General features: G+C 48.6%; 1 protein-coding gene across 3 annotated transcripts in view; it reads left to right on the top strand.

Moving 5' to 3' along the window:
• Nucleotides 1–20,583, top strand: part of Hdlbp (high density lipoprotein binding protein) — a 61,292-nt gene that overhangs the window by 22,524 nt on the left and 18,185 nt on the right. For 2 of the 3 annotated variants that reach the window (XM_005411130.2, XM_005411132.2), the window contains exons 2-12: nt 6,553–6,616; nt 7,901–8,013; nt 9,706–9,863; nt 10,884–11,099; nt 15,453–15,659; nt 15,806–16,021; nt 16,573–16,779; nt 16,967–17,074; nt 17,769–17,873; nt 18,246–18,324; nt 20,002–20,141. In XM_005411130.2, coding sequence (XP_005411187.1) covers nt 7,938–8,013; nt 9,706–9,863; nt 10,884–11,099; nt 15,453–15,659; nt 15,806–16,021; nt 16,573–16,779; nt 16,967–17,074; nt 17,769–17,873; nt 18,246–18,324; nt 20,002–20,141 — 1,512 coding nt within the window. In that variant the 5' untranslated portion in view covers nt 6,553–6,616; nt 7,901–7,937. Of the gene's footprint in view, nt 1–2,297; nt 2,408–6,552; nt 6,617–7,900; nt 8,014–9,705; nt 9,864–10,883; nt 11,100–15,452; nt 15,660–15,805; nt 16,022–16,572; nt 16,780–16,966; nt 17,075–17,768; nt 17,874–18,245; nt 18,325–20,001; nt 20,142–20,583 lie in introns of those variants that run through there. The other variant, XM_005411131.2, reaches the window with a different exon arrangement.

Below are 20,583 nucleotides of genomic sequence, written 5' to 3' on the forward strand. Positions count from 1 at the left end.
TTCTCCTAGAACTTCTTTTAGGCATGTGTTGGACTGGCTTAACCTTGGTTTCATGACTCAGCCTACGTTCATTTGTTGTTACTTCTTTTTTTTTTTTAGTTTTGTGTTTATATGTTTTTCAAATCATCTTATAATTGTCATCTTCAGTTGAGAATAATCGTTTCATTTGTCTTTTTAAAAGCTGTGTCTGTGTGTGTGTGTGTGTGTGTGTGTGTGTGTGTATGCATATGCACGTGCGATCCTGGGGATTAACTCAAGGGCTTCATGCGTGCTGGACAAGTGCAGGACCACTGAGCTACACCTTCAGCCCTTCATCTTACTTCAGTACTTTGATCGTTTAGCTTCTAGAGTGCAGGTTTGTGTGATTTCTTTTTAGCCTGGTATGAGGTTTATTCCTGAGTGGGCTTGCTGGTTGCTTATTTCTCAGTTTGGGCTCAAGGTTCTTGGACCAAAGGAGGGGCAGGGATTTCAGTTTTAATCAGTGTCCCTTGTTCTTCAGAGGTACTCTCGCAGCCCTCCACACTGATGGGATTTTCTTTTTCCTTGGGGATGGGTGTTTGTCTCTGACCCAGCATCTTACCTTGAGGAGCCCCAAAGCTGCTTCTGTCCCTTGAAGGATGAAAACCCACAAGTCACAGACCTGTGTCACCTTGTTAGGCAGCCAGAAACCTTACACGTTATCTGGCCTATTACTAGACAGAAATCTAAAGTCTTGCTCTCCAAACTGTTAGTGTACAAAGCAAGCTAGAGAGAAAAGCTGCTTGTAGTTAGCAGCACAGAAGCCTCCTGTGATGTTTTGTAGCACAGATTTAACCCTTGATTTTAGAACCTCTTTTGTTAACTTTGTTTTGTTTTTTAAACCAACTCTTTGAGGTCTCCTGTATAGTAGGCATTGTGCCGAGAGTCGACTTTTCTTCTAGCTCCTCTGAAATCTCTCCACGGTGGACCTGTTGACTGTTTTGAACAGGAACCACTTTCATCCCTCCTCATCTCCCTTTCCACTGTGCGAGCGCCCATAAATGCAGTTGTACCAGTAGCCGGTTGGTTAATCAACAGGGAAAGGCCCCTTGCAGACCACAGTAGTAACACAGGAGGGAGTACTGAGCCTTCCTGGAGGCTCTCCACCTGCCCAGTTACCATGCTGGCCGCTGGAAGTACTGCTCTCAGGGAAGCGCCCACTCCTCTTGTGCATGAAACAGTGGGTCTTCTTTGCCTCTGATGATTTCCCTCTTCCAGTTACTGCAGGAGGTGCAGTGGTGTTCGTGCCAGCTGTAATGCTGCTTGTGGCACCTGGGCCTCTGAACCCTGACCTCAGCTTCGTCTTGTTTCCTCCCCAACACCCTCCTTGCCTGTTCAGAGCGCCTCACTTTCCACTCTTCATTGTACTCCTCTGCTTGACACTTCTTTTCGCAGTCTCACTTGTCCATCATGGCCCAGGCGTGTTAATAAGGGACTTCTCGTGCTACCTTACAAGTATATACCAATTCTGGCCACGTGTTTGTCCACTGCTGCCAACTCCAGAGAAGCCCTTGTCAGCTTTAGACTGGACAGCTTACAGGAGGTGTAGTTTCCTCCATGTAAGGTCAAAGTGTTGCCCTGGAAATGCACTGGGTCCTGCCCTTGTACAACTGGAAAACCACCCCACCTACCCCCACCCCCGGCTTCTTCATGAGGAACACAGCTCCATCTCAGGCTGCAGGCTGTGCTCAGCAGAATCTCACCAGAGGTTGTACCTGAGCGTGTTTCTACCGATTCCTCCGGTAGCTGCCCACTGGGGAGGAAGCCCCCTGAGAGCTGGCTTGTGCTCTGCCCACTCCCGGTGCACACGCAGCTTTTCACCTGCTCGTGGCCATGGAGTCCTAAACGCGCGCTGTAAAGGAACACGGCTTCATTCCTGGAGGGGATCAAGTCGGTAGCTGAGGATTTTCATAGAAGTGTGGGTAGGAAGAACAAGAACTGACCGTGTTTTCTGCGGGAGTGGCATTAGGCTAGCACCGTCCTTTGCCCGGTTGTTGCGCGCTGCAAGCGGCTGGCCCACGGCTTTTGCGCGATGCCCTTCGAGGTCCCTCTTCTCTTGGGGCGCAGTGTTGTGGGGACTCGGGTGTCTGGAGCTGTTCCCCTCCCGCGCCGTCGCGGTGCCCTGTGGGGCCTTGCCCGGAGCCAACTTCTAGCTCCAACTCTGGCCGCCAGGCCGCCGAGCTCCTGGAGTGGGAGGCCCGGCCGGGACCCCAGCGGCGGGCGGGCGGGGCGGGCGCGGCCGGTCTGACGTGTCTCGGCGGGATTGGAGCCGCCGCCCTATATAGCCGTGGCGGCCCGGGCGCGGAGCCTCGGAGCCCAGCTTCTCCCGCGCGGCGCGGTGTGGCGTGTGAGGTTGCGCACGGACGGACTCGGGACGCGGCACCCACGAGTGAGCAGGCCGTGGGCGGGCGGGGGGCGCGGGCCTAAGACAGGGGCGGCGCTCGCCCGAGCCGGCCTGGTCCGGCCCCTCCGGGACTCGGCGGGCGGGGGCCGCTACGTGTCACTCCGCGCATGGCCGCGGTGCGCGGGCGCAGAAACTTTCCCAAGTCCGAGCAGGTCAGCCGCGTCTCTGTCCCGGCCGCTTCTCTGACCTGGCCGGGTCCCGGCCCGGCCCCGGCCCGGCCCCCGCCCCAGTCCAGCCGGCCTCGCTGAGCTCTGGGCTCCGGCGGCTGCGGTGGGGGAGGGGCGGCGACCTGGCCAGGTTGGTGACGTGGGCGCCCAAGCGCCCCTCCCCCGCGCCGGCCGCCCACCCCTTCCCTCGCCCTCCCAGCCGGCGGCGGGCTGGGGTCCGAGCCGGGCGGCCCAAGCGAACCGCCCACCTCAGCCGGCCAAAGTCTGAATCGGGCCGGGCCGGCTGCACCTCCACCTGCCACCGACTTAGGTGGTGCGAGTGGCCGCCGGCAGAGTGGAGTGCAACTTGGACGCACCCCAGGGTCCCCGGATGAAAAATACATTACGGAAAAATACCGAATTTGGATGAAAAGCAGGGAGGCCGAGTGAGCTGCTGTTCCTTTAAGCCTGTCCCCGCCCGCGGGCGCTCGTGGCCTGTGGGAGGGCCATGCTGAGGTGGCATCTGCGAAAGTTCCTCCGCAGTCCATTCCGACTCCCAGATCTCTGGGCCTCCGTGCGCCCCATGCCTGGCGCCCTCAGACTTCGCCTTGACCTCTTTCTTTGAGCAGGATTAGATTTTATCCTGGTGTTTGTAGTGTTGAGAAAAAAAGTTCCTTGCAGGATTTCTGTGGACACGAAAGTAAGCAGCTTTAACTTTGGAACAGACACCTGGGTCTTAGCCGGTCTGGCCTCCTATGTAGAGCCTTGGAGAGTCTCAAACCAGGCTGGCACAGAACTCCTTCTGGAGCGGAACTGATGAATCTTCTCTGCAGGCTGTGACCCTTGCCTATGTAGTTGGCAAAGCTTAGAAGGGAATCAAATTAAATACTTCCTTTAGCAGAAGCAGAAAAGTCGAATTCTTCATTTCGGGCCCTTTCAGTGTCTGCTTCTTAGCACCAGGCCTGCGCTGTCAGAGCTGTCAAACCTCACTTAGTGCGCCGCAGGACTCCGGGCGGCCCCAGTACTTGGGATAGAAGAGGACGCTGTGGACTTTTACTTTACCTTTTTCTTTCAGTTTTTGTTCTCTTGGCTGCTTAGTTATACATTCAGATGTGACTGTCTCTTCCCGTGGACATTTACATGCTGGAAAACAAAACCTGAAGTCCAGGTTGAGGCCGGTTTGAGGTTTGTGGCCTTCGGTGCTGCTTGACCCCAGCTTCCTGTGGGGAAGGTAATTGTGAGCAGCCTGTGGAAGCCCGGCTGCAGTGATCGTTCCCTCGGGACCAAATAGAGAAAGAAGCTGTAGATTTATCATACATCTTTGATCTTTGGGCAGAACCTTGACAGCCACACAGAGAGACTTGGGCCCCTACTGAACGCTTGAGTTTCCTGTCCCTGTTGGGTCTGAATCTGGATAGAGGAATATCCAGAGTCCCTTTCCATCCTGACAGGAGCAGAATGACTGGCTCATGTCATACTGCCGTGGGACAGACCCACGTTGGGCTGTGGTTTTTGGTGAGGACCTGCCTCAGGTCTCCTGGGAACTTGGTGAGTGGAGGAGCAAGATGGAGGTCTCCTTCAGCTGGGATTACTGCTTTGGGGCATTGAAGACACAGGAGCAGCCGAATAGATCTCTGGGAGTTGTCAGCAGAGGCAGAGCTAGCACAGTGGGTGCAGGTTGGGGTGGACTTGGGCTGGTCTCCACTGAGCTGGGGCCTTGGGAAGCGTGAGCTGACCCTTTATATAGATTGTTACTGCAGAGTCCTGGTTTGCATTTATACCTGGGTCATCAGACGTGTGTTTAAGGCTGAGTATCTTCAAACAAGATTTGAGGTATTAAGCAAAACCCCATTGGATGATGCCAGAACTTGTAAATATAAATATGTCTGGTTGTGATCCATTCTCTCAACTGCTCACAGGTTGTCTTTGAAATTTGGAGGCCAGCTCCCCAATGTGTCCTGTCGAGCCAGCTGGAGGATCACTCTGCCTGATTGCACAAGGGCCTTTGCACATGAGGGCAGTGCTATAGCCACTGCTCCAGGTTCTCCTTTGGTAGTGGCAGTGGACTCAGCTGTCTAGACTTCATTCTCAAGCCAGTTGGACCAAGGGAGGGCTAGTGGAAATGGACTCCAGGTGGTGGTTGGTGTTTTTGTTCTCAGAAGAGATGGATAACCAGTGCAGAATGGGAAGGGGCTTTCTACAACTCCATGCAGCTGATAGGAATTTTTTCTTTTTTGGGGGGGTCTTTTTGTCTTTTTTTTTTTTTTTTTTTTTTTTTTTCTGTCTTTTTGAGACAGGGTCTCGCTATGCAGTTTGGGCAGGCCTTGAGCTCACTTTGTAGCCCAGGCTGGTCTCGAATTCACACCAGTCCCCCTGCCTCAGCCTCCCAAGTGCTGGGATTACAGGCAGCTGATAGCATATTGCACTTAACATTTCAGTAGCTGTCACTGGGCACTGAAGATTAGTCTGGTCCTTGAAGAAGGGTGACTTGTGAGTGGTAGCACAGAACAAGAATGTGGGTGTGGTTGAGGTCACACAGATGAACCTGGTTTGGGAAGGAGGGTAGGCTGCTGGGTTTAAGAACTGTCAGTTGGGGGCAGCCAAACTGTGCCAGGCAGTTGGCAGCCAGGCACTTTAAGGCCTCACAGGAGGACTGTGAGGCAGGGGTGAGCACAGTGCTGGAGATAGTGCCACAGAGGGCCTGGCGGGTCCCCCAGCACAGACAACCCCGCCTTTTTTCCCCCGGGCTGGCTCCATGCAGTCTGGCAGGAGGCGGAATCCCAGCATGGGCACAGTTGTGTGAATGTGCTACTGTGACTCTGTGGTTTAACAGAGTTTTTCTTCTTTACCTTAATCTTCAAATTTTACAGGTTAGAATTTGTTAGCAACACTCTCCAGCATTCCCCATCAGCTTGTCCCCTCTCCCGCTCAGTCAGGGTACATCACTGTGTGGCAGAAGGGGCACCAGGATCAGCTCCAACCCTGGGCTTATAGTTTCCCCAGGTGACTCAGCCCTTGCTTTAAAGTTTTTAAAAATCTAAGCCAAGGTGGCCATGCTGACATGCTGCTTGTCTGTGTTTCTCCTATTGACCCTTAACCCTAAGTCTGCTCATGTGGAGAGTCTGTGGTTACTTTGGTCATAAGGGATAATGCTATTCCTGCTGCTTGTTTCTGCATCTCAGAGTATACAACACAGAGCCTACCTTTGTCAGTTTGAGAAGCACAGGAGGCTGCATTCAGTGGTATGCAGTTGACCTACCTGGAGGCTCACCATCCAGAAGTTCCCCTAAGGCAAACTGACCCACACCCTCTCACTTTACAGAATAGTTTTTGGTCCTTCCCAGAAAGACTTTCAAGATTTCTTCTGAACTTACCATATTATGACCTGGTTTCTAAGTCCCCACTGGATTACAAGGGACTGAAGGACTTTTGCAGGGTAACAGCAAGAACAGCAACTGCAGAGTTACCCAGAACTCCTACGAAAGGATAGGTCCTCCGGTGTACTCTGAAGGCTCAAGAGCCCAGATGCCCACATTCTGTGTCTACTGATGGCCAGCACTTCTGACGGTGCAGGGAGAGTGGGGGCGCCCACAGGACAGCCTGATAATTTCATGAGAATTTGACTTTCAGATGCTTGACTCTGAAAGCACTGGCACTTAGGGGTTACTTCCTTGGGTCCCTGAAAGAGTTGTCCTCTGAGGATCTCAGGTGTTTCAGGTATTGCTGTAACATCTTTTTTATTATTATTATTATTATTATTATTATTATTATTATTATTATTTTAAACCACTGACCTAAGAGCAAGGCTTTCATTTTTTTTTTCTCCTGGAGAATTTTGCCTGAGTATTAGTAGTAGCAGCCAAGATGTAAAGATTTTGACCTTTTCTGGTTGGGAGGTAAAAGGATTTGGGTAGCAAAAAGCAAATAAGTAACTTTTCTTTGGTTTTCTTCTTCCCTGTTCTCCCCCTTTCTATATCGCACCAGCAAAAGCTGGCAGGCTGACAGAGTGACCTCAGGACGGACTTTCTGGCTACTGACCATTTTGCTGGTAAGTCTGACAAGGATGGATTTCTTTTTTTTTTTTTTTTTTGGTTTTTCTCCGGGACCAGGAACCAAACTCACGACCTTGTGCTTGCTAGGCAAGCGCTTTTGCCGCTGAGCTAAATCCCCAGCCCCTAGGATGGGTTTCTTTAGCCCCAGCAGACATCCTTGGTACCTTCAGACATTGCCATGACTTCACCTCTGCCCCAGGAGTCTGAGATGTGTGCCCTTTAGCTGTGTCTGGCACCTTCCTTTTTTAGTCTTTTTTTCTTAGATGTCAATGTATTCAGAATTACCTAATTGGGATCTTGCTTGACAATTTGGAATGCAGAGTTTAGTTTTCTGAACTTGGGGACAAGCCGTTAGATTGTAAAAATTAAACAAAAACTTCTCTATATTCAATTACTTTCTCTGTTACACTTTTTGCCAAGTTGGTATAAGAAAGACAACTTGGTACATGGTGTGGTGAAAAAAAAAGCTCCTCCGTGTGCTGGCATTGGGAATTATGGGAAGGAAGAAGCCAAACTCCTACCTTAGATTGCTCAGCTGTACCCCATTTTCCAAATAAGGGAACTGTGGCCTCAGCTTACATCCCACTGAGCATATTGGCTGTCCTGAACTGAGGAACTCTGCCTTGGGCCAGGTTCTCCCCTAGGGTGAGTCCCTTCTACACCTGCAAGTCAGAGTGGAGGAAAATGTTCAGTTCACAAGCGTCAGGGCCACAGAGCATACCGTGTAGGCCTGTTTTATTATCACTACAAAGCTCTGTGAGATTTCTTCCTGCCATGACAGGGATCCTGAAGTGTTTCTGGACGAGCCCCTTGTCATCCAGGTTGGCTTTTTATACTGACTGTCATGTGATTTGTAGGGTGCTACAGACTGTGTCCCTGAGGCCCTTGGGACGGCCAAGCTGTTTCTGGGTGGTCCTTGCAGACTAACCATTGCCAGCTTCCTGGTGTTGGGTGTCCTGACCAGAGGTCAGTCTCCTCAGTGACAGGCAGCCTTTAAAAGGACCCTCCTTTACTAGCACTTATCCGTTGGTGAGTTTCAGTGTCAGCTTACATCAGAGATGGTGAGGAAAATAAAAATGTGTAGTTTTCTTGGTTAAAACTCTTGGGTTAACAGTCTCATAGAGGGGCTGGGGATTTAGCTCAGCGGCACAGCGCCTGCCTGGCAAGCTGAAGGTCGTGAGTTCAATTCCTGGTACCGGAAAAAAAACCAGTCTCATAGTTAATTGAGAGTTGGTTGTATTTCAACTTCTTCCTCTTTGATTCCTTCTCCTTTTTCATAGTGGCTTACCCGGATTGCGTGTGCGTGTGAGATCAACCATGAGTTCTGTTGCAGTTTTGACCCAAGAGAGTTTTGCTGAACACCGAAGTGGGCTGGTTCCGCAACAAATCAAAGGTGACAGCTCCGTCATGTGCTCTTCTTAATAACTCCTAATTCACTACTTCTTCCAAACTTCTGCCACATTTGGTGCCCATAATAGAAGGTCTCTATACACACACTCTATGGCACCACTAGTTGTGCTGGTAGGGCTGCCTGTACAGGGGATACATCCCTATCCAGGAGGTGTGAGCTATAGATCCAGTTGTTTAGACGGTTGGAATCAATAGGGGTCCTTGAGTTGCTGTTCCAGTTGTGGGGCACTAGCTCTGGGCTACAGCACATCCCAGAACACTGCCAAGCCTCATGAGGTAGAGGCTGAGCCTGGCTTCCAAGCTTTAAGTGGCAGCTGTCCAGGATGACGAGCACCACTCAGTAGAACAGAATGCCAGGCACAGGTAACTTGGACATTTAAAGTAGAAAAGGGAGATGAAGTTAATTTTAATATATTTTATTTAACCCAGTATGTCTCAAACTATTCCTGCAACATCTCTTTGATGTGTTAAAGAAAAAGCAACCACTGCTATTTTATATTCCTGCTCTTTTCCTTTAAAATCTTGTGCATGTTTATAACTTCAGGGTATTTGTATTTGAAGGCTAAATTTTCTTCTAAAAATCCTTGATCTGTACTTAAAGTTTTCTAAAATTTTTCCATCGAAAGAGTATATTGTTCTACACCAAATGGTTAAGTTTTCCAATGAGTATATTATCAGTTCTTAAATTTAAAATATATTGAAATGTAAAGTTCACTTCCTCAGTCATGGTAGCCACATTTTACTGCTCTTTCTGGGGGCTGTGCTGTACATTGGAGCCCTGGCCAGAGCTGCTATCCTGGCTCTGAGTGCCTTAGGGACCTGCGATCCTCCTGTCCCCGCCAGCTTCCCTGTGAGTTCTGCAGAGGGAAGGTGGCACTGAGAGAGTTCATGGTCATGTCAGCACTAACCTGGGCAGCATGGCCTGAGGGCTAGCAAGTGTGAACCTGTACTCAAGCATAGGCCCAATTCCAAAGGTCACCCCGATTCTCTGTCTGTGTGCACATACTCATGGTATTTCCATTGGGCTTTGCTGTTGCTGGATGCTGCTCGACCTTGAGGGTTTGGGTCATCCAGGAACAGTCATGACCTTCCTTTCCTGGAGACTGTGGTTAATGGAGCAAAACTGAAGGTTGTACTATGAAAGATGAAAGTAATGAATAGCTGGGGACCCTGATATCTGCAAATCTTGTCTTCTCTTGGTGAAGGGGCAGCAGAAACAGTAGTTCCCATGTGAGTTTTATTTCTGCGTTGTGTATCACCATGGAAGAACAGCTGGAGCATACCTCAAGGGTAGTTCTGGTAGGCAGTGCTGAGCAACCCCATTATGTTGTTTTGCAATTTAAAGGCCTGTTTTGTGCCTCTAGGTATTGTATTAGAAAACTCTATGGCAAGGCCTGCTGTCAGGGGGCTCAATTGCTCCAGAAGGGGAATGGGGCTCACAGTGTCTACGCTGACTGTTCAGGTGGGACCACATGGAGGGACAAGACTGAGCTGTCAGGGACTGGGAGGGTGCTGGGCCTGGTGATCCCCTGGGCCTTCTTCCAAGACGGTGAATGGGGAGAATCTAGGAGAGGTGTTGTTGCTCAAGCGGTTGGCCTTGGGTTCTTCAAATGGGTTTTGTTTGGTGTAATACTGAAAGTAGTGTGTTCCCCTTAATCTGTGTTGGCTGGTCCAGTGGCCACTTTAAATTCAGAAGAGGAGAGTGACCCTCCAACCTACAAGGATGCCTTCCCTCCACTTCCCGAGAAATCAGCTTGCTTGGAAAGTGCCCAGGAACCTGCTGGAGCCTGGAATAACAAGATCCGGCCCATCAAGGCCTCTGTCATCACTCAGGTAAAAATGCCATTCTTCATTACCCTTCCTTTCCTTGTACGAAGTGGTAGAGTCTGGTAAAGGGTTTGAATGTGTAAAGATGTGGGTTCTTTGGGAGCACACCTTCAGCCTAAACCAGTCCCCACCCCAGGGATGCTTGGAAGCACAGCTTCTGCCACGCTCACTATCATCCCTCGCACCCCAAGAGCTGGCCTACAATTTGGTGGAGGCAGTATTTATCGGATCCATGGCCCTGTGTGCATTTCCCTTTGCTGCAGTCCAGTCTCTGTTGCGATCCACATCAAGAAGTTAGTCTAATTAGAAGCAGTTGACCAGTTTATCCATTTTCTGTGAGCTCGTTAGCCTTTCTCTGTGCTGCCTGAGTATCTCTGAGATCTTGGAGGCATCAGAGCTTCCGTGTGAACTCGTGTCTGGTCATTTTGGAAAATTACCACCCATGTGTCAATAAATCCCTGTCCCTCTACACTTAAAATGAATTGCACTCCCATCTTTCTGTTGTGACCTTGGTGCTGTGTGCTGTCTTGTTAAACGTTCTGCTTGGTGGTTTAGATCCCTAACCACGTTACTCAACCCCTCTTCCTTCCACTCTTACCCCTCCTCAGCCTGTTCTCCCTAAGGCCTTGCTTCGTTTAGCAGAGTCATTTATCTCTGGTATTTGACCAGGCTTTGGGCCCTTGCCTGCAACCCTCTCTCTGCTCCTGATGCACGTGCTGCTTTGATGTGTGGGAAGGTCTGTCCATCCTCTCTACTCTCACCTATCCCATGCAGATGCTCAGCACTGTGCTTACCTCCTTCCCAGGCATGCTTTATCTACCCATGTACGTTGTGGGTGTAGTTCTCTGCACCAAAATGCCAGGCCCCTCATGTTAGGTGCTTTTTCTGGCACTCTGCTTGCCCTGTCCCAGGGCCCCTGTGAGTAAGGGATGGTAAGTGAAGGTGTGTTCCTAACTCTGTATTGACTGTCCTTCCTTCTCTTCTTTGACATCTTAAAGCTCTCCTTTTTTGCCCTTTTCTGAGCAGGTGTTCCATGTGCCCCTGGAGGAAAGAAAATATAAGGACATGAACCAATTTGGAGAAGGTGAACAAGCAAAAATCTGCCTTGAGATCATGCAGAGGACCGGTGCTCACCTGGAGCTCTCTCTAGCCAAAGACCAAGGCCTCTCCATCATGGTCTCAGGGAAGCTGGATGCTGTAATGAAAGCCCGGAAGGACATTGTTGCTAGATTGCAGACTCAGGTCAGTATGCCCAGGCCTGGTGCTTCTGAGCAGCTGTGTACTTAGTGCCATTTGCTAGCCTCTCCCGGTGTGGGAACCAGAACTTCCTGGATTTTTCCAACCAGTGGGATGCTTAGAGTTAAAACGGCAATCTTTGGAACACCTGGCATTTTAAAGAAAACCCACTAAGTCAGTGCAGACCTTGAACACCTACCATTACTCAGCCATTTGAGTAAGCACTGAAAATTAAAGGCTTATGCCAGAGTATGACACACTGAATAGATGCTGGGCTTGTTAGGTGGTATATAGATCAGCAGTTCTCAGACTTTGCATGAGAATCAGGTAGTGAATTTGTTAGTAATACACATTTCCAAGCCCCCTGACTTGGGAGATTGTTTGTTTTAAACCCCTTCTCTGTCCTTGGGATTCTGATGCCAAAACAGAGTTTAGTTGGGAACCACTGGGGTAAGTAAATGTCTGTGATAACATTTTCCCCCACACCCAAGAAAAGAGTAGAAAATCTTGAAATGTCACCTGAAAGCTATTGTGCTAAATGGATTTATTCAGAAATGGGGGTTCCCCTTCCTGCCACTGAGCTTCCACAAGCCCGAGTGGGTGCTGGCTCTAGAACAGGGTGGCTAGAGTTGGAATCTGACCCTGCTGAGCCACTGACTAGCTACACGAGGCCTCGGGACAGTCCCAAAATGCAGCTAGCTTTGTGGAATTACGTTTTTGTGGTGCTGGGGATTTTTTTTGAGACAGGGCCTCATTAAGTTGCTTCAGTTGCCCAGGCTGGGTTCAAACTTGTGATCCTCCTTGCTTCAGCTTCCCAGAATGCTGGGGTTACAGCAAGTACCATCACACCCATCTGAATTAAATATTTAACGTCATGAAGGTGAAAACGTTGCTAGTAATTGTTTAGCATTATGGTTGTATACTTACCAACAGATACTTGAGTGTCATATTTCATGATTGGACACTGGAAGAAGGGATATATCACCGGGTTATATGAATGCTTTCATCCCCAGACTACTACCTTACCCTTCAATTTCCCCCTGGAGCTCAAACTTGGGGCCTAATATGCCAGGCAAGCACTGTGTACCAAGCTATGTTACCAGCCCTCAACTATTCTAAGGCAAATTCCAGGTACATTATTTCACCTTCTGAATAGCATATTGTCTGTATAAAGCACTGTGCCATTCTCACACTTAGAAAAGCTAAGATACTTGTATATGACTCTGTCTATGCTAGATTTCTCATTATCCCAGATCCCTTTTCCAGTGGGTTTGTTCCAACCAAAGTCTAAGCAGTATGCTTAGTTGCAGTGTCACAAATCTCTTGCTCCTTAGCAGCACATCCTACCCTTTTAAGTGCCATTGGTTTGGGGCAAGGTGATCTGTTCTGCTCTCCCTCTGATTTCCTGCAGACCAGTGTTAGGTTGGAGCCTGTTTACTTTCACATTCAAGTTGTTTGGCAGGGAAACTTGGTTGGTGTGCAATGTACTTGGTGTTCTGGCTGGTCCTACACAGACTGCTTCTGAATTTGGCCCTTAGACTGGGATGTCTTCAGCTTGCCATCTCATACACAGTTGTCTGGTTTTTTGCTTGCTTAATAGTTTCATCATTTTTTGATGACCACTGTCTAAATTCATTAAGAGTTCTACATCTCCCTGCCATAAGTTGGCTGATGCTCTGGGGGAGGTTCCTGCACTGCCAGTTGAGTGGGAAGTTCCCGACAGAGCCTCGCTCCTCCTCCATCACTGCCCACTGCTCACTGCTTCAGTGCCCTGCCATCTTCTATTGTGATCGGGGGCTCTGAGATTGCTCCATCTTTACTAGTGGCACTGCTTCAGGTTTGTGAGAAAAAAGGAGCCATAAGTTCAAACTATATTTAGGTCAGATGAAAAATGGCAGTGTTTTAAAATTGAAATTACTCCTTTTTATGGAGTTTTCCTGTCCTATTATGTAGTGGGTTCCTTTGTTCTGGTTTATGTCCTTTTTTAAAAGCTGTGTCCAGATTTATGTGACTATAGTGGCAAGACTATATGACAAGGTGTGTTTGGGGAGCCCTCCCTCCTGGCCGGTGGTCTTCACCCTGCCCCCAGTCCTTCTTAAGGTGACCTTCCTGCCTAGTCCTTGGCTTATTCTTCATTGTTTGTGTTTAGGAATAGAAGCAAAACAATTTTCCATAAACTGTTTTGTACCTGACTTGTTTTCCTTGCTATATTTTGGAGGGCTCTATATAAATAAATTGTGATCACCTATACTCTGTAGGTATAGTGTAATTTATTCAAGCATTCCTATTGATGGGCATTTAGGTAGTTTGCAGACTTTGGCTGTTATCAATTATGTCAGTAAAAATCATGTGCATGTGGTAGTCCTGTTTGACCAAGTGGGATAGATTATGGTTGAATTAGAGGGTGACCACCTATGTAATTTGACTACCCTGGCTTAATTCTGCTGTCCTAAAAGATGTGCACCTTGCCAGGTATCTTAGTTTTTTGTCTTTGCTGGGACAAAATACTAGACGTCTACAAGTTAAAGGATGAAAGGTTTATTTTGGCTCACAGTTTGTAGATATTTCAGTCCACAGTCAAGCTGGTTCCAAGGCAGGGAGGCCTGGCAAAGGAGAAACTGTTCATAGTGTGGCAGGCAGGAAGCTATGAGCCTTTTTCCTTTACCTTTTTTATTCCTTCCAGGCTATAAGCCTATTGGTTGGTGCCACCCATACCCAGGGTGAGTCTTCCTGTTATCTACACGGAGAACTATGCTAAAACAGTATTGCACACATGATCCAGTCACTCCCAAAAGCCCCACATGTGAACACAGGAGGCTTTGGGGGGCCATCTAGATACAAGCCACAACAACAAGCATGGTGATATACGACTAATTTCAGCTACTCAGAAGGATGAAGGAGGATCACATGTTCAAGCCCAGCCTGGGCAACTTGTGGGAACTGTCTCAAAACAGAAAATACAGAGGGCTAGAGATGTGGCTGCCTGGTAGAGTGCTTGCTTAGCATGAGTGAGCCTTGGATTCCGTCCCCTGTACCACAAAAAGAAAAAAAGTTGTGTGTCTTGCACACGCATCAGCAGCAAGAGGCAGCCAGTAGTTGAGTTTTTGCCAGTCTGCAACATAGCTGAACATTTAATCTGTATTTGCAATTTTTTTTCTGTGAAATGTCTGTTCTATGAAATGTCCACATTTTTCTGTCATGTTGTGCATCTTGCTCAATTTTCAGGAGCACTATTAGTGCTTCTAACAGATACCAGTAATTAAAAACTATAAATAATTTTTTTTATGTTTCAATTTGGTTTTTTGGGTTTGTTTGTTTGTTTTAGGAAATAATAAAAATGCTCCCAGTTACCCAGATCTGCCAGGGTTTCCAGTCCTGACCCATCTCTTTATGCTAATGTTTTCCCATTTTACTGGTAATGGTTATAAGTTTTAATACTTCGTACCATCATTACAACCTCCACCTTAGACCTGTTTTCTTAAGGTTTTCTTGTCTGTCCTATTCTTGTTTTACAGTGCAGGCTTTATAATCAGCTTTGCCCTCAAAACTATAATAATTTTGTAAAATTAATCTTACAAGAATTGACATCTTTATAATTCACTTCAACATTCTTTTATATCTTTTAAGGCATATTTTCTTACAATTATCATGTGCTTTTTATTGTTGTTTATGTCTCGCTATTTTTTGTCTTATTTCTAATATTTTCTGCCATCTTTTCTAGTATACCTTTAAGTGTATGCACTGTGGGGCGGGTACTGGGGATTGAACCCAAGTACTTTCACACTGAGAGCTGTGTCCCAGGGTTTTCATTACTCATTTTGAGACAGGGCCTTGCTAAATTGCCCAAGCAGGGCTCCAAATTGCAGTTCTCCTGCCTCAGCCTCCCAGAGTACCAGCATCACAGGAGTGTGCCATCATGCCTAGCTTTTGTGTGTATGTGTGTAGTGCTGAGAATTATACCTCCTAGCTGGCTATTGTTTGTGTAAGTTAAGGCTGTTGACTTCTAGAGTCTGTTTTCTTCATGTTACAAGGAAGAAAGGTAGTGAAAGGAAAAAAGTCATACATGAAGGTGGTAAAACAGTCGTTTCTGCAGGGGTCTGTGTGGATAGTCACTTGCCTTTCCCTGTGGCAAGCTTCCCTTCCAGGCATAGGTTCCGTTCAGGGGTGAGCATGGTGCAGGTGCCTTTGAACTAGACTGGTGAGGTCAGACGTGCCCCCTCAAGCATGGTATGCCATTTCAGCTCACACTCTGCCAGCAGATGGGGTAAGTTTGGTGGCATTCCAGTAAGAGAGAATCGTGGAGAAGTGTGCTTTTCCACATATGCAAGTTTTTTTTGTTTGATTCTCTTTCTGCTGTAGGCCTCAGCAACCGTTCCCATTCCTAAGGAACACCATCGCTTTGTTATTGGCAAAAATGGGGAGAAACTGCAAGATTTAGAGCTAAAAACTGCAACCAAAATTCAGATCCCACGCCCAGATGACCCTAGCAATCAGATCAAGATCACTGGCACCAAGGAGGGCATCGAGAAAGCTCGCCATGAAGTCCTTCTCATCTCTGCTGAGCAGGTGAGGCCTCTGAGTGCCTAAGTCACTGCCCAGCACCAGCCTCACTCCTTATGGCCTGTTAATACAGCCTTCCTGCCATGCCTTGCTCGGGCTAGAAAGCCCCGTCTGTCCTCACTGTCCTTACCAGTCTACCCTGTCCTCTCCAGGACAAACGTGCTGTAGAGAGACTGGAAGTGGAGAAGGCCTTCCACCCCTTCATCGCGGGGCCGTACAATAGACTTGTGGGTGAGATCATGCAAGAGACAGGGACACGCATCAACATCCCTCCACCCAGCGTCAGCCGTACAGAGATTGTCTTCACTGGAGAAAAGGAGCAGTTGGCTCAGGCTGTGGCTCGAATCAAGAAGATTTATGAGGAAAAGGTATGCACTGCAGGAGGTAGAGGTCATGGGTAGGAAAAGAAGACAGAATTTGTGCTAGAGGTGGATGGGTTTGAGGCCTGTGATGATGCTGTTCCTCTTATTGGACACACAGCCTAGTGCAGTGTCCATGGTTCCAGGCTGGCATTCTCACTGTCCTCTGTCTGTGTGTGCATCCTTCCTGGGCCTCTGGCTGTATCGGGGTGGCACCTACAGCGTAAAGTGGTTTGCATCTTAGGTTACGGCTGTTAGCTCAAGATGACCAGCTCTCATTTTCAAAACTTGTTCCTTAACTTATAGAAAGGACTTGGTGTTTTCATGTCTTCCAGATTGACATTATCATTCAGGGTGACTTGGACTTGAGGGAAGACCAGTTAAAAGTGGGGTCAAAAGTGGGGTCTCTGGGGAGGGTTGGTCACAGCCCCACTTGGGGACTGGTACCTGTGGTCTAGGCTCCTCAGCTCACTTCCTACTGTGTCAGCAGTGTTGTCCTGTCCCCAGTGCCCGCCTCCTCTGCCTTCCCTGCTGACTGCCCTTATGGTGCTCTTAATTAGAAAAAGAAGACCACGACCATCGCAGTGGAGGTGAAGAAATCCCAGCACAAGTATGTCATTGGGCCGAAGGGCAACTCCCTGCAGGAGATCCTCGAGAGAACAGGTGTCTCTGTTGAGATCCCACCCTCAGACAGCACCTCTGAGACTGTGATCCTTCGAGGCGAGCCTGAGAAATTGGGGCAGGCCTTGACCGAAGTCTATGCCAAGGTAGCCATCTCAAGAGTGAAGTTCTGGTGAATTTCTGGGGGCCTTGATAGCCAGGTTCTTGCCTGGTATGTCCTGGGGGCCTCGCCTCAGTGAAGTGTTCTCAGGTGGGGTGAGCAGTACTACTTTTGTTTTAATATAACCTTGAGTTCTATAAACCTGTGAGGAGCTTATTTTTCTATTTTCCTAGGCCAATAGTTTCACAGTCTCCTCGGTCTCTGCCCCTTCCTGGCTTCACCGTTTCATCATTGGTAAGAAAGGGCAGAACTTGGCCAAAATCACTCAGCAGATGCCAAAGGTAAGGAAACACTTGCAGTCTGTTGAGTTTACCCAGCATTGTTTTGCTGTTGCTATTTGTACTTTTAAATTCAGCCTGTTCCCATAGGATATTACAGGAGACTACAGTGTGTTTAGGTGGTGTTCATTAATCACTGTCTTAAGAAACACGTCACTTAGGCATTATAGTGTGAGAAGAAGAGAACTTGTATACAAACTGTGTTAAGTATGAATTTAAGGGGGATTTTCAAAGGGAAAACAGCAGTACCAAGGCATCTGGGATAGAAAAGCCGTGGCAGGGACCCATTCTTGTGTTGTTGAGACCAGTATCCGCTTTACTGTTGTTTCATGTGCTCTTGCTTCACACTCTGGCTCACTGGACACTGGTGAATGCCCCCCTCCCTCGCCACCCTGCCTTGCTGTTACAAACCAAACAGAGCGGCAGCCTGGCCCAGTGTGACTCTTACACTCCAAGCAGCTGTGCTTGTTTTAAAATCTCATCCCTGTCATCTGTCTCGCTCTTGCTACAACCATCCCTGCCTTTCAGCTTTTCATTGGGGTGGTGGGTATGACCTCTTCCTCTACCAGGTACTCATGAAGCAATTTGGAGCTGTCCACTGCCCTCGGGAGAGTACCCATGAGCTCCTGAGAAAGCAGTTGCATGCAGAGGAAGAGAGCACTGCAGCTACACCACTCTCCTTGATTCTGTCTGGCAGGTTCACATTGAGTTCACAGAAGGTGAGGACAAGATCACCCTGGAAGGTCCCACAGAGGACGTAAATGTGGCCCAGGAACAGATTGAAAGCATGGTCAAAGACCTGGTGAGTGCCCCTTCAGCAGTCTGTGTGCTGGTGGCACGGGAGGCTCTGGCCAGCAGGAATATTGTTAGACCTCATGTGGGGGTGCAGAGAGCAAAGGACAGCCTAGCTTGATGGTTGGCAGATCCTGAAAGAGCTAGAAGCTGACCAGAGATTTTTTAAACTTTTTCTGTGAGAAGAGACCTTATTTTGAAGGTAGGGCCTTCCAGGGGTTCCAGAGGGACACTCTGGCAATTGTCCCTGCCACTGAGTATTGAGAAAAGGCGAGAGTTGGCATTTTCTGGGTTGGAACTCTGGCTCCTTATCTGGACCACGGTGTGTCCAAGGGCCTGAAGCCTGTGTCTCTTGTTGACCTACCTTGGGCTTCTCCTGCAGATTAACCGGATGGACTACGTGGAGATCAACATTGACCACAGGTTCCACAGACACCTCATTGGGAAGAGTGGTGCCAACAGTGAGTGAGCTACAGGAGTACAGGTCCCAGCCCTCTGCAGGGCACCCTAAAACCCTGAGGTGGCCTTGTCAGCTGTAAGAAGGGGACCTCAGTGTAGATAGCCCAGGCCAGCACTGCTGTCATGGGAATTTCTGATGTGTAGCCTCCTCCACTTGCTAGAAGAGGCTGCTTTCCTTTCCCCTAAGGAAAGGAAAACCTGTGACCAGTCTTGGGTTATTTGGCCTATTGGTAAATTGTAACTTCCAGAAATAAACCTGATCAGCCCTCCCTGGGTGACCAGGGGGCCACCCTGAAGGCACCCTCTCCCCTCAGCATTTGTAGCACTTGTGCCCAAGTCTCAGCCTGGGAAGGGATTCTGCTGAGCAACCAGCCATGTGTCAGCCTAACCTCAGGGTTTGACTTGTCTAGGGCCAAGTGTGGGGATGGCCCAGGATACTGTGAGCACTTGGCTACATCCCTCTCCTTCATCTGGTTTAACAACATGGCCCTTCCTCCACATCACGGTGCTTACGTGTTCTGGAGACAATTCTCCAACCTGGGTTTACCTTCAGGTGGGGGTAGGAGGACTGGTACATCCCAGTTCCTACACCATTCCATCAACAGAGGACCCTTTCTGAGTTTCCTATCAACTGACACCCATGCCATTTATTTTTCTTACAAGTAAATATATAAAAGCTTGTCTCCTTCACTGTGGTCTAGGAATACTATTCTCTGCCTATTGTCAGTCTTGTGCTGTGGGACAATTTTATGATGGACAGGAATCCCAGGTGTTGCTTGAACTGTATACACACCATGAGCTTGCTTCACTGGTTTCATTTTTTATCTTGGCTAACTGTAGTGTTTAAAAGCCTGAGAAAGTACAGTAGAACAGTAATTTCTGGTTTCTGCTTCCTAAGAATTGCAAAGCCTTTTAATGTAGCACAGGCAACAGTTTGCATCTGTTCAGTTTTTTTCTGATTCAGTTCCTATCCTGCATTTTCTCTCATAACCTAAAATCTGATGCCCTTCGCTGTCTCCTGCTCTTCTTGTCCTGTGTCATCCACTTGGAGCAGCTCCCTCTTGATGCCAGCCCCCAGCACACACTGCCTGCCTCATCACTCCCGCAGCATGCGCAGTTTGGGACATGCATACAGTAGCCAAATGCCTGCCTCAGTTTCTGGTGATAAGGCTTCTCCAGAGCTTCAGAGGCTCCTGGCTGTGTCCAGGAAGGTGGCCGCAGGAGTGTTGCAGCTCCATTTGTTTTGCAAAGACCACAACAGATTCACTTTGCATCTGGACTGACACTGGAGTCTCTGGACAAGAGTGTGGCCCCCATGAGCTTTTAGATGGACAGTGGGGTGCTGCTGTCACGATGTATGTAATCTTTTTACTTGATTTATTGTTCCCAAACTTACTTGCACATTAATCACACCTGGGATATTTTAAATATTCTAAAGCCCAGTCACACACCAAAGACCAGCTGTATCTCAGACTCGTTTGAAGTCCGACGGCCAGTGCTCTGGGAACATTGCAGGCTGGTGAATACTGTGACTAGTTCTCACTTTAGACAACAGAAACTTTCTGGAGTCTCATCGTGGCTTTGGGGGACTTTTGGGGCTTGTTCCTATCCTGGTTGTCACTCACTGGTGGGCCATCATAGCTTCTGTGTCTAAGATGTGTTTCTTTTTGTGTCTCAAGTAAACAGAATCAAAGACCAGTACAAGGTATCGGTGCGCATCCCTCCCGACAGTGAGAAGAGCAACCTGATCCGGATCGAGGGGGACCCCCAGGGCGTGCAGCAGGCCAAGCGGGAGCTGCTGGAGCTTGCATCTCGCATGGTGAGCCCACCAGCATCCAGGGCCCACCAGGAAGGCACAGGCCTGTGTATAGACCATGCCTAAGAACAGCATTGTTGTGGGGTATGGTCCTGGAGAACAGAAGCTGTAGGATCCCTCACTGAGTTGATTTCCGGGACCACATATCTTCCATCACCAGCACATGTCGTTCCCTTCAGCCCCTGAGCTGTGCCAGGAAAGCACAAGGGTTCCCAGGGATCTTGGATGCTTGGCTGCCAACCCAAGATTGTGACATATTCCTCGACTTTGAAAGGACCCTAGATGACTAGGGTGTGGCCAGATTTGAAGATTACTGGAATGATCACTTTCCAGCCACAAAGTACTGCCCTGCTGTGGGCTGACACCTGCCTTCTGCTTATCCCAAGCTACAAGTACACTTGCTGCTACGCATCAGATGTGCACAGCAGTGATTCTCAACTTGGCT

Source organism: Chinchilla lanigera, unplaced genomic scaffold (genome assembly GCF_000276665.1).
Source record: "Chinchilla lanigera isolate Chin_1 unplaced genomic scaffold, ChiLan1.0 scaffold00141, whole genome shotgun sequence".
Taxonomy (NCBI): Eukaryota; Metazoa; Chordata; class Mammalia; order Rodentia; family Chinchillidae; genus Chinchilla; species Chinchilla lanigera.